This window comes from Hippocampus bargibanti, linkage group LG03 (assembly GCF_051943395.1).
Source record: "Hippocampus bargibanti isolate YZ-2025 linkage group LG03, ASM5194339v1, whole genome shotgun sequence".
Lineage (NCBI taxonomy): Eukaryota > Metazoa > Chordata > Actinopteri > Syngnathiformes > Syngnathidae > Hippocampus > Hippocampus bargibanti.
The window spans coordinates 16,544,640-16,558,042 of record NC_142736.1 but is presented as its reverse complement, the minus strand read 5'-3'; the positions used below and the strand labels follow the sequence as shown (position 1 = coordinate 16,558,042).

Here is a 13,403-nt window from a genome sequence, read left to right as displayed (position 1 = left end):
TGGCATCTTATTAAAATACGCCTAGTAGAAGTCATGTGAAGCCATTTTACAAATTATGGACACAACTTGTCCGGAGACGTCGATTGTCCTTTAAATACTGTACAGTATGTGTAAATACCACCGGCGCACTGAGAGGCATTCTACTTGGCAGCGTAGCAAGTGAAGCATTTCCACGGTGTGCACCTTGCTTTGTGAATCCATAAAGTGCAATTCACTGTTTTTACCGGTTAGCGTCACGCAAGAGACATAATCCTTCAAGTGATGCGGCACTCAATTGTTAGTCTCAAAATTTCCCACCGATAAAAACAACTGTTTTGGTTCAGTAAACAATTACTGCGGAACAATTTTTTTACATACTCTGATGACAAATTGTACCAAGTTCAAAAGTATGTATCCATTAGTATTTGCAGATTAGTGAGATACGACCAGCTTTTAAAACTGAAAGCTACCCATTGAGTCCTGATGAATGCAAATGGCTATCAAACAGGCAAAACTAAACCTTGTTTCACCAGCTTAGTACCCATGTGACACCCTACATCAGAATCAGAATCAGAATCAGAATACCTTTATTCGTCCCGCAATGGGGAAATTTGCAAAAAGGCATAAAAAAGGCATTGAAATCAAGAGATTTAACTCTCGGGAATAAATAAATATAATTTTAGTAAATAAGTATTCCAATATTGGTTGGAAATGTATGTCAATCTCTTTTATTTGTTTATGCCTGCACATAAGAGTTAAATTCATGAATTTGATGGTTAGAAATGAAAGATGCAATGCAAATTGGGTTAGCTTCATTGAGTTGTTGATCCTCATTCCTCTGAGGTTATAGCGCTTTTATGCAAGATTAAAAATAAAGAGAAGTCAGTCAAATTTCTAATCGGAAGAGATGACATCAAATCTCCATGTGACTTTGGCTTCATACTCAATCGTTTCTGTTCTTGTAAGAGTAGCTGTTCAGCTTTTGTGACAGCTTTTTGCTGCATTCATAATGGGTAGAAAATCCTTCTCATTTGATTGCATGGGATAAAAAACAGTTGGCTTTTTCTGATTACCAGTATGTTTACAGTCATTTTTCTTTTGGAATCATGTTTATCCAATACAAAGGGACAGATTAAAAACTTGTATGATTAGATCAGCTGCAGTTGCTACACAGACCGTAAAAAATACATAACCTAATTCAGGGATGTCAAAATCCGGTCCTCGAGGGCCGCAATCGTACATGTTTTCCAAGTCTCCCTGTTGCAACGCACCTGATTCAGGTGCATTTGGAAAACACGTAGGATGGTGGCCCTCGAGGACCAGAGTTTGATCCCCTTGACCTAATTGGATCCAATGGAGCGTCCTTGAAAAACTATGCTTTGTCAAATTACTTCAGAGTGCAAAATATGAGTTGAAAGCACATATTTAAAATAACTGATGGACAGATAGAATGATAAAGAATAATTGTTTGATCCATTGGAAGGTGAAAATTTACAGTACATTATACAGTGATACCTCGGTTTCCGAACCCCTTGGATTACGCACTTTTCGGTTTCCGAACGTTACATTTATGAACATTTTACCTTGGCATACGAACTATTTTTCGGGATACACACGGAGTTGCCACAATGAGTGATGTGTCGCAAACGAGCCTGTTCTCCTAACAAGAAAATGGTGGCCGACTGTTTTGTCCTCTATTCCACGCCTCCAGGCTTCGGTTAAAGCCACATGATTGGTCAAGAACGCAGCAGTGAGCAGGGGAGGGGGGGGGGGGTAAACATTAAATAGACAGGCAGACGACAGAGAGTCAGAAAGCACACATACACACACGAAAGGGAGACGACAGAGCTTGAAACAAAAAAATAAAAGTGAAATGGTGAAAACATTGATAGAAAACTGTGAAATTTGGACTTGTTTCAACTTTGATTAGTTCAAAAGCAGAATGTAGACTGGAAGGTTAAAATATCCCATCAATCAGGCTCCACAAATAACCCGCAGAAGCCATCTGTACACTTAATGCAAAAAGCAATCAACCAAGCTAAACAGAACACAATTGATGAGGAAAAAGGTAAAATTATTGCAGAGAAAGCACCTCCAAGGGTTCCTTCCTCAAGATGGCGAAAGAAGAAGGTCACGTTCCTCATCAAGTGTTTAATGCTGATGAAACCGGCCACTCCATTCCATCAAGCCAGTTTATTTCTTTAATTATAATACCATAGCACATTTATTATACATAAAATAAGGTATATTTTGTGTAGTTTTAAGGCTTAGAAAATTAGAAAGTAGAAAATTATGTTTTATGGGCACCTGGGAACGGATTATTCTCATTTTAATGGTTTCATATGGGAAATTATTTTTTGGGATACACACTTTTCACCTTACACACTCTGTCTGGGAACCAATTAAGTTCGTAAACGAAGGTATCACTGTACTGAAAATATAACATAGCTGTACCAGGACCAACAAGTGCCCCAATTGACTATGTTTCCAAGTTACATGTCATCGGTTGGTAATTTATTTTCTTTCCCATTTATTTTAATTGACTTGATAAAAGTTTACTCCTTTACATTCTCTTTTATCTATAAATCTCTTTCACAGTTTCATTGAGTTTTTGATCCTCGCTGCTTTTATGGTCTGACAAATAAATACTGTGATTTGACTTGACCCATGACTTGATTTAATTATGTGTTCAAATGTATATTTTGCAGTATAGTACTGTACTATATTTTGTATGACATAATTATTGTAAATGTTATTCTTTTCAATAGGTATCATTGATTTGATAGTACATTGATCTTAAATGTATCGTATTCATGTGATATCAATGGCAGACCGTGTGACAATAAGCTCACAGTAATGTGTTCAAATTATCTTATATCCACTCATGCTGCTTTAAGTTTTGCTACAACGTCCAAACCTTACCTTTTTTTTTCCATTTGACTTAGTGTTTTATACTCTTGTTGTCGGTCGTTTGACTCTGTGTGCTCCTGATTTATTTTATTGTTATTTTTTTCTTTATGCAGTCATTCACACTACCAATGGAAATTCTGCCGGCGCTCCTTGTGAGTTCCCCTTCAAGCACAACGGAAGCTGGCATCACGGCTGCCTCCCAGATTCTGATTTGCCAGGACTCTCCTGGTGCTCCACCACCACCGACTATGATCAAGACAGAAAGAAGGGAACCTGTCTAAAACCTGGCATGTTTAAAAATAAACTGTGGGCAACCAGTTCTTAGACCAGCCTCTATGTTTGTTTTCGGCCCTTTTTTGTGCACAAACATTTCAGAAATCAGTTAAAAACAATACTCAATTGTCTCACTGACTTTTCAGAGACAGGTTGCCAGACTCTTTTCACTGGGCCGGAGGGGAACTCCTGCTATCAATTTGTTCCCAATGCTGCCGTGACCTGGCACCAAGCGCTAGATTCCTGTCGCAGCCAAGGAGCAAATTTGCTCAGCGTGTCTACCTTGGATGATCTCCACTCTTCCACATGTAAGAATCACACCGTCAAAAACAACTTCCGCGGGTGCCCTCTTCTTCTTCTTTTCCTTTCGGAAAGAAGAGGTGCCCTATCATGATACAAATACAGTAAGTAAGATGTAAGTAAGTAAGATGGGAACTGGAGTCAATGCAATTTTATACTCAAGCCAACCAGAAGTTTTGATAACTTGTGACTTATATTGATGAAACACGACAACTCTTCAGATTGATCACGTACTTGTGTGCAGAGCCGATTAACACATTTATTCAGTGGCCTTGATGTCGACCTTGTCGTCAATTTTTGCATTTGCTCTTTGTCCTCACAATGAAGACAATTCAGCACGCTGGTTGCATGGTGACTTGATGGTTGCATTATGAGAATGACCGATAAGTGACTAGTACTATTGCCACTTTTGGCCAATTAATAGACAACTTGATAGTACGTCAGTGTTGTCCTACTAGTGCACATTAATGTCTAAAAGTTGTGAAATGCTCAAACAACTTTCCACACACTTGACATGAGATATGATATGATATCCATCCATGTGGTTTTAATGAATCGGCCAGTGACATCATGATCTGAGTTTATTGTTCTCTTCCTGAAGACCAGATAGTGTATGTAAGACCACGTTAATAAAGACCCTGAAGACTAAGACTTGAAACGAACATAACTTGATTCCCTCTCCGACATAATAAATCATAGTGTGATCTTTGACTGCGTCATTCCACTGCACATTGTCAGTCCTGTTTCTTAATGACTCGAACCACTGTCACTTTCTGCTGTCTCAAAGAGTCCTGCGGTGTATTCTTGATTCAGTTTTAGATGGCCTGAACACGATGCCGGAGAGAATGTGGATAGGCCTCCATCAGTTAGACGCATCTCAAGGCTGGCAGTGGTCAGATGGCTCCCCGCTCTCAATGCTGCGCTGGGAAACGGGTGAAGCTGCTTGTTCTCATTTTCTTTGATAAGATTAAGATAGCAATTGGTTTTGAAGATTTCTGGTCAGGTTCCAATGTTCCAATTATGTTCATGTGAAGTTAATGCCAGAGCAGCTCTAAGTATGTTGCGTTCAGTAAACTCTGGGGTGCGACTAACATCCTGTACTGTATTTTTACCTCTCATATCTTAAAATTTCTTTTGTAACAAGAAGCAATAATTTCCCTTTAAGACGTTTGACAACTTGAAAATTCCATATCAAGAGATCTTCATATAGCGGTACCACTGTATCAAATATCCATCTTGATGGAATCTGGCTCTCAATACATTTGATGTGTGTTTGTGGTGAAAGTGGTAGCTGGCTAGAGTTGTTCAGAAGCTCATGTTCATTGAACACTGTTGCTTCGGGGGAGTTACTCTTGCTGAATAAGACCATTAATTGCAATGAATACAAGTCAACTAGTTATCGTACTATGGAATAGCTCTTTTTAATCTCTAATCTGATGATATTTAGCACGCAGCACTGATTCTTGATCAAGCAATTATATTGATATGAGCTCTTTGCCGATTCATAGAACATGTCCTTGTCGATTCTTGAAGATATTTTGCCCACACATGCCTGGAACTCTGTAAAGAAGCCTTTTGAGTAAGAAGGGAGTGAGGGAGGTAACTTCAGCCCCTCAGCTAATGGATACTGAACATTGAACAGACAGCCAGAGGGGAATGCCACTTGTCTGCTCTTCCCTCATGAAGCGTTTTTGTATTTTTTTTTCTGTGTCAGGAATGCCTCCTGTCTCTCTAATCATCGCGTCAGACTGTGGAGTCCTGACCACCAAGCAAACGTATGAAGCTGAAGCATGCAGCAAACAACTGCCATACATCTGCAAGAAGATACTCAACACCACTCAAACAGGGCCCTCGGGTAGCTTTCTATTCACTTGAATGTCAGCCTTTCTGTCACTTTTAGCCTGAGTTGATTTTGTTGACAACACATTTCCTGGCGTTACTCTCATTGCAGAGTCATTGGTGTATAAAGAGACAGTGTGTGTTCCTGGTTGGGTCCCGTGGAATGGCTGGTGTTACATGTTAGTGACGGACAACCCTTCTAACTTCACGGATGCACAGCAGTACTGTCACCACACATCAGAAGGAAGCTTTCTTGCCAGCTTCCACTCCATTGACAGCAAGGAGATGATCAACACCAATTTTCATGCTGGTTTGTCCTTCTTAAATGTTATGTTAATGAATGGAATGGAAGAGAAACAATCTAATATGTTTGCCACTTGTATACACAACAACGATACTCACAAAATGCAAAGGATATGCTGTGGGATGACAGTACAGGATGAATGTAGATGGCATTTTAATGATCAGCTTCTAACAAGATGTTCTCACAGGGAAATGGCCACTGATATTAGGACGCCCCACACAAGTGTCATTAGCAGGTTGCAAGGAGATACAGACAGATTACGTAGATGAGTCAAAGAAAGGACAGCCTTACAATTTTCCATACCAAGAACACAATGTCAATTTTGATTCTCTGATTCTTTTTAGAGATCGAGTTGTGAAAAAAGTACAGAACCAATGAACAGCTAAACATGGTCATGCGAGTGATTGTCAGTTCATCTTGAAATTTCACCAGGTAGCCCATTCATCTTATATTTTTTAAGTGCAGCGAAATGCCGTCTGCACAGAACTCATTCGCTGCCATTCCCAAATTTATTCAGGAATTGAAAAGTGTGACGTGGAGCGCCATTCTCGAATTTGTTCACGTTTTGGTTTTTGTGGCGTGGATGCTCATAAAGTGTTGGTCAGACATCTGGCAATGTTCTTCCCTTCCACGAGGGGGCAGCATTTGCCTTTTGCCCATGTTAGCATTTTGTTACAGTTTCAGCTGTTGTTAAAGCGCTGTATCAATCAATATGTATGTATTGTATTGTATTTTGTACACCCGCCCTCACTTCAAGCTCATATAACTCCAGACCTGTTTAACTTTGGAATTAACAGTTTTTTTCTGATGAAAGGTTTCTAACGGTGTATTGAATGTTCAATATTCTGTGGGGCCTGCAATTTGAGTGAAAATAACAAAAATCGTGACACCGGAGTGGACACATTTTTGCACATTGTCGGACAATGAATGAGTTATACCTGCTGCCAAAATCGCTGAGCAATTGACACCCATAGAAAGTTTTGTAATTGCCTGTAGATTCCAATCAATGGAATATATGCACCTCTTTCTGTTAGACAAAATTATGGCGAGACAAAATAATGCTGCTCTTCTCAGTTCAGCTTGGCACCAGATCGCATCAAAACAGTATTTTTGTGAGATATAACTCTTTAAAAAAATAATAATACTTGCACTATGTACAGTTTTGTATGAAACATTTTGCACTGTTACAGTATACACCTCAGTCTTCTGACATTTTTTATTATGCTTAGAGCATCTTGGGGTTTTTTTCCTTTTCACCCCCCCCCCCCCCCCCCCCCCCGCCCCCTTTCAAATTGCTGCTGTGGACTGCAAATTTCACCATTGTGGGACTGTTAAAGGCTTTTGATTCTGATCTTAATTTTAATAACAGCACAGGTTACACCGCAACCCCCCCCCCCCCCCCACCAAAAAAAACAAAAACAGAAAAGAATTAGCAACTATGCAAATTTGTGACGACTCAACCGTGAATATATAAGGATCCATTGGAGTTTATACCTATTGAAAATGCGTATTAAACGTCTGCTTCTGTTTGTTAGATGGCCGGCGGTTGAATGTGTGGATCGGTCTGGTTGGGGAGGGCACAAATCCCACTGTCTTCAAATGGGTGGACCATACACCAGTCACCTTCACATTCTGGGCCCCAAATCAGCCGTCGAAGCCTTCGCAGGATATCAGCTGCGTATTCTACTCCCCGGTGTGTATACGTGTGTGTGTGTGTGTGTGTGTGTGTGTGTGTGTGTGTGTGTGTGTGTGTGTGTGTGTGTGTGTGTGTGTGTGTGTGTGTGTGTGTGTGTGTGTGTGTGTGTGTGTGTGTGTGTGTGTGTGTGTGTGTGTGTGTGTGTGTGTGTGTGTGTGTGTGCGCGTGCGTCTGATTGTATGTGTGTGAGTTGGGGAAAGTACATTTACGAAACAAACTACTACAAAATTCAGTTAACAAATTTAAAATGTACAGTTTCAGTTCATAGTTTATAATTCAAACATATCAACTTAGGTATTCATTGAACTCATATTTTTTTTTACTTTTTGTTGCCATGTTATTGTTACTACCTGGAAAAATTAATTCTTCATGACCTGACATCTTTCTTATTCCTACCCATAACTGCCTGATTAATAGATTTCAATATATCCGCTAAAAGCATACAGTGACTGCAAAATGCCATTGTGGTTCCTTGCCATGACAACAAAGAGCTCAAAAACCCCACCATCGCAAAGCTATACATACAGTACTTGACAGATCAGATTATTTTTATCTTGCTTTTCTTCTGTCTTTTGAATTGTGCATACTCATGGCAGACAATGAGGCACTCTTTAGCAGAAGTGTCAAACTCATTTTTTCTCGCGGGGTACTTCAGAGTTACGGGTTCCCTCGGTGAGCCAATATAAAATCTCAGTGTTATTTGTTGCCCATTACAATTTGACCTTTTGAAACAGAACTCATCAAGGATATGGACAGTTGACACACATGATTTAGCCACATTCCTGAAAAATTAGGAAATGGAATGCTGAGAAAAACTATTAAACAGCTCTAAATCAATCTGTATCTCAATCCAATTAACTTTACCTCTCTCAAACTGTTATCCACAAAGAGCAAAAAAGTTAACTATTTTAGCAAAGAACAGAGTGGAAAGTACTCATATGCATTACCAAATGTAAAGAGTCTTCTTTTCCTTTCAGAGTGATGAAAAAAATATCTGTCGTATTTAAGTTGAGTAAAAATATCTGACAAAAACTTTTCCCTTACATTATTTGTTTGTAAAATTAAAGCTCTGTGTGTGTCCCCAAAGTCTCATGATTGGCATGTTGGGAGCTGTTCTGAGAAACAAGCTTTCATGTGTCAGACAAAAGGAGAAGTCAACGAATCATCAGGGACGGCCGGCTGCCGCTTTGAAGATGTGAGTACGGCCTGGATACCGAATTTCAAAGTGTGAAACATATAATAATAATAATAATAATAATAATAATCACAATTTGGGCTCGTATTTTTGTATACTTCTGGCACAGAAAACTACATTAGATTTAATTAGATTTTTTGTCAAATTGCATGACAGTACTTTCAAGTTTTATGGAAGTCAATAAAATCTGATGGATTTATAGCTTGGTTATTTATATGGCAATGGCTTTCCTCAAAGGTCAGTTTATTTACAAGATCTGCACACTCATACATTTTTCCTGATGATTAATAACATTCACTTATACTAACATACAGATAAACTTGCACCAAGCTAAAGCATTAATTTCCGTATTTTAAGTATTTATTCATATCTATTTGTTTGTTTGTTTGTTTATTTGTCCATTTTTTTGTATACAGTAAAGTCTCGTTATATCGATATTCAAGGGAGTCCGAAAAATATCGATATAACCGGGACTATCGATATATCCGATATCGATATAACGAGACTTTACTGTATTTGTATTTTTATAAGATGCATATCCATATCACAACAACCGACACACCACAAAATTCATATTCCCTTGTTGTGTAGATTGCAGTCAATGAGTTCCGGTTGTATTTGCAATTTCCATTTCCAATTGTGGAAACATTTTTCTTTTGTGGTTCATGTCGGGGGTCTAATATGTGTAAATTGCATTGCAACTGGTTTCAAAGAAAGGAAATAATGGTGTGAATTACACAAGTCACTTTTTGTCAAACTTGAACAGTGCCTGAAGTGTGTGTATTGGTTGTGTTTACTTTGGACTCCAAATGACTCACCGATGCTGTGCGTTTGGCCTGTGATGTCTGTCGCAAGCCACTGACAAAGTGTGATTTGGCTTTCATGCATTGATGAAGAGAAATTGAATTGGGCAACACATTGACCTTTGATACTTGATAATGTACATCACTTTAACATCGCTTAGTCCGGCACGGGATCACACACAAGGGGGACTTTCTTCCCCTTTGCGTGAAGGAGCCACTGAGCCTGCCCTACTGTCTGGACTGGAGCATCCATCTGGATTAAATTACGTTGTTGATGTCACAGTTTTGAGACAGTCTTTCTTTAAAGATGTGAAAGCATTCTAACATATCACGGCTGTTGTTATTTAGGGCTGGAGGAGACACGGCAACTCCTGTTATCGAGTGAACACCACAAAAGTGTCTTTCAAAGATCGCTGTAACATCACGATAAGAAACAGGTAGGAGTTGGTTCACCTTGCGATTTGACTGGCACCAAGAAACACTCTGTACTTGGTACTGTACTAGTGCTATCCGAAAATTAAATGTCAGTAAAAGCTGCGCAATTGTTGACAAATGTCTGGACATTCACTTTTATTTCTCTTCTCTAGGTTTGAGCAGGCCTTCATCAGCCGATTGCTTGGAGATTATATTAGTAATTCGCCAGAGTATTTCTGGATTGGCCTGCAGGATGTTAATGGCACAGGAGAGTATCAATGGCATGGTCAGGATGATTCCCAAGTTCAAGTTACATACACCAATTGGGGCTCTTTTGAACCAGGTATGTAATTGCACACTTTACAAAAATGTTAAATTATTGGTCCCTTGAAAGCCAATGGAGTCACTAAATCATTTAATTGAATGTGGCAAGATTGACTAATCACAAGCCTCATATAATCAGAAATTACTTTGGTATAAGAACAAAATAACCCCTTGATGGACAAGAAGAAGTTATCATGTTTAAAAGTGTCGTGCTTTGCTGACCTACTAAACAATAGACCCACAGTCAAGGCGCAGATGGCCACAGTAAATCTGAGTGGAACCAACACAGCAAGGTAAACTGTCAGCTTCATCTAGGAGATCCGGCCTTGACTTGGGATACTCCTTTATCACCAGTTATTTACGGCCTGAACATCCTGCACAAGCGCCAGATTACAAATTTATCAGTTCTTGGGAAACAATGTTTTATTGCTTACATCTGTTGTTGCTCAGAACGGCCAGAGGCGTGGTATGCTAATCAAGAAAACAATGTTTTACTAATGTATCACTTTAATTTACATATACTCTCAATAAATGGCTTGGCAGAGGGGCGCAGAATTCAGACGTATTTCATTGATGACTGCGTCTCCTGCCGGCAGTAGGGACAATCTTTCTGGTTCCGAGTCTCTGTCCACGGTGTCTGACTGTCATATCTCTGGCACCCCTTTCACTTATTTCATCCTCCTCTGTCCACAATTGTTGATACAAACTGCACATTGATTACTATTAACTTTATGAGATCAAATATATTCAAAGTAACACCTCAGCACATCAAGCAGCACTTCAACTTGGGTTAAATTTTGGGAGGGCTCAGAAGAATGAGAGCATAGCTTATCTTCCTACTCCCTTGTTGATGCCTTTGGCAACGAGGTCATAATTTTGGTCTTTGTGTTCATCTATTTGTTACTCAAAACTCAAAAGAAAAGTTTATATTCTTTATATTTAAGTTCTCCTTGATCTCTTTTATTTCAGAGCATGATGGAGGTTGCGTTGTGATCGCCATCACAGATGTTCCGGGCAAGTGGGAGGTGAAAAACTGCACACTCTTTAAGGCTGGGACCATTTGTCAGACAGACCTCAGTCCAGTAACGCTGCCAGAACTTGAACCAGACCCAACCGTGCAATGCGCAGATGGATGGGTATCTGTACCGGACTTCAAATACTGCTTTAAGGTGTGTGAGTGACTGAGTGTTTTGCCAAGGAAACATACTTCATTCGAAATAGCATGAACATCATTAGCACCAAGGCTACAGATGCTCCAAATAAACTCATTTTATTAATCTGTAAGACAATTCACTCTATGAGTAGAACAGTTGCTAATGCTGAAACGTAGAGAAAAACAGCCAGCTACTACGCTAACATGCCCGCTACTAGGAAGCCTATTGTGCATGTACAGTATAGCTGGGTATCAACAATATGGACTATGTGAAAATGAGCATATTCACTCCCCTTTCGCCTGTACAAATGTATCATTTGTCCTGAACATAATTACACATGTATGTATAATACAATGCAATACGCTGCTCACCCGCAAAAAAAATATCCTGTGACTGTAAAGTGTCCTTGAGAGTTTTGAAAGGCGCTTATTGGATTGGATTGGATTGGATTGGACTTGCCTTTATTAGTCTCACATTGTAGAAATTTACATTTCACAGCAGCAAAGTTATGAAATAACTAACTATAAATGACATTTATTATTATTATTATTATTATTATAGTACATATTGATTTATATAGCGCTTTAACAACAGCTTAAGCTGTAACAAAGCGCTTGACATGGAAGCTATCAAATATAGGAAATAAAGCAGTCACAAAGATAGTGGAAAGAACCAGGGAGTAAATCAGAAAGCCTTTAATAGTGTCACAATGGAGAAATTTGCAATGTACAGCAGCGAAATGGAAAGGGAGGATCAAAAGATAAAACAAAGTGTTCTATTCACAAAAGAAAATGTCAGGCGACTGAAATGTATAACTGCACAAAAAAGGTTTCATATAAAGAACGGTCCATAGTGTTAAGTATAAAAATATATACAAGTATAAAGAGCATATTTTATATGAAACCAAGATCAAGTCGGAAACCAAGATCAAGTTGCAATCATGCTGAGTCGAATGCCAAAGAGTACAAGTGAGTTTTGAGATGGGTTTTTGAAGTTGGGCAGCGAGAGGGGGTTGCTGAATGTTCAATGGGAGGTCATTCCAGAGAGAAGAACCAGCAATGGAAAAGGCTCAATCCTCTCTGAGCCTCTGTTTAGTTTTTGGCACAAAAAGAATGTCTGCTCAGCAGACCTGAAGCGTCTGGAAGGTGAGTAAGGGTGGATGAGCTCGGAGAGGTAAGAAGGAGCGAGGCTATTTACTAATAATAAGCTCTTGAAAAGAACTCTAAAATATATAGGGAGCCAGTGAAGGGTTGCCAGAGAAGGAGTTCTGTGCCTGCTGACGAAGTCTTATGAGTATCAATCAAGAGGCGAGCAGCGGCATCCTGAAGAATGAATAAGGGCTCAGATAATGACTGGGGTGTCAAAATCATTAACCTGAAGAGTAGGGATATGGAATCAGTTTGCCTCAACACACACCAAAAATACTGGAACATTTTGGACAGCACTATTAGAGTGTAACTGAAAGAATCACTTCAATTCCTGTGTTGCGTTGTCTTTTTGTTTTCTTAATCAGGTGTTCCACGAGGAGAGGCTCAGTCGCAAACGTTCATGGGAGGAAGCCGAGCGGTTTTGTCAGGCCCTTGGAGCCAACCTACCCAGCTTCACCACTCTGGTTGAGATGAGAGCGCTGTATGGTATCACGAGAGACACCATCAGGTACAGACTGTGGCTATTTTATGCTAAATGAAGCATACAACTGAATGGCAGGGACATGTCCTAACCGGTGGATCGTTATCCAATGTTCTTGTTGCTGCAGCGATGATCGCTACTTCTGGGTCGGCCTGAACAGAAGAAACCCAGCCGACCGCTCTTGGCAGTGGAGTGATGGCCGTCCTGTGAGTTAAACCTAAATTTTAATTTTGTTTTATGTCACAGATTGTATATTTGTTTCTAATTTCACACCTATCACAAAATTTAAATACATTTTAACCTATTCAGACAATTTTGCGTTTCTTGAAATACACTTAACTCATTCACTGCCAGATGTCCAAATATGTGTCCACTCCAGTGCCATGGTTTTTGTCATTTTCACTCAAATAGCAGGACCCACAGAATATTGAGTTTTATGACAACATAAACATTTAATGCACAGTCAGAAACTTTTGACTCTTCTTTCATCAGAAAAAAGAATTCATTCCTAAATTATATGTGTCTGGAGTTATATGAGCTTGAAATGAGAGCGGCCGTCCAAAATGCAATTCTATACATACAT

General features: G+C 39.4%; 1 protein-coding gene across 2 annotated transcripts in view; it reads left to right on the top strand.

Moving 5' to 3' along the window:
* The window catches only part of ly75 (lymphocyte antigen 75), a 40,531-nt gene that overhangs the window by 3,261 nt on the left and 23,867 nt on the right, over window positions 1-13,403 (top strand). For both annotated transcript variants that reach the window (XM_088992256.1, XM_088992255.1), the window contains exons 3-14: window positions 3,003-3,176; window positions 3,309-3,470; window positions 4,276-4,395; window positions 5,177-5,317; window positions 5,414-5,611; window positions 7,141-7,298; window positions 8,389-8,496; window positions 9,648-9,736; window positions 9,887-10,056; window positions 11,007-11,206; window positions 12,705-12,847; window positions 12,948-13,026. In XM_088992256.1, the coding sequence (XP_088848382.1) occupies window positions 3,003-3,176; window positions 3,309-3,470; window positions 4,276-4,395; window positions 5,177-5,317; window positions 5,414-5,611; window positions 7,141-7,298; window positions 8,389-8,496; window positions 9,648-9,736; window positions 9,887-10,056; window positions 11,007-11,206; window positions 12,705-12,847; window positions 12,948-13,026 (1,742 nt within the window). The remainder of the gene's footprint in view (window positions 1-3,002; window positions 3,177-3,308; window positions 3,471-4,275; window positions 4,396-5,176; window positions 5,318-5,413; window positions 5,612-7,140; window positions 7,299-8,388; window positions 8,497-9,647; window positions 9,737-9,886; window positions 10,057-11,006; window positions 11,207-12,704; window positions 12,848-12,947; window positions 13,027-13,403) is intronic.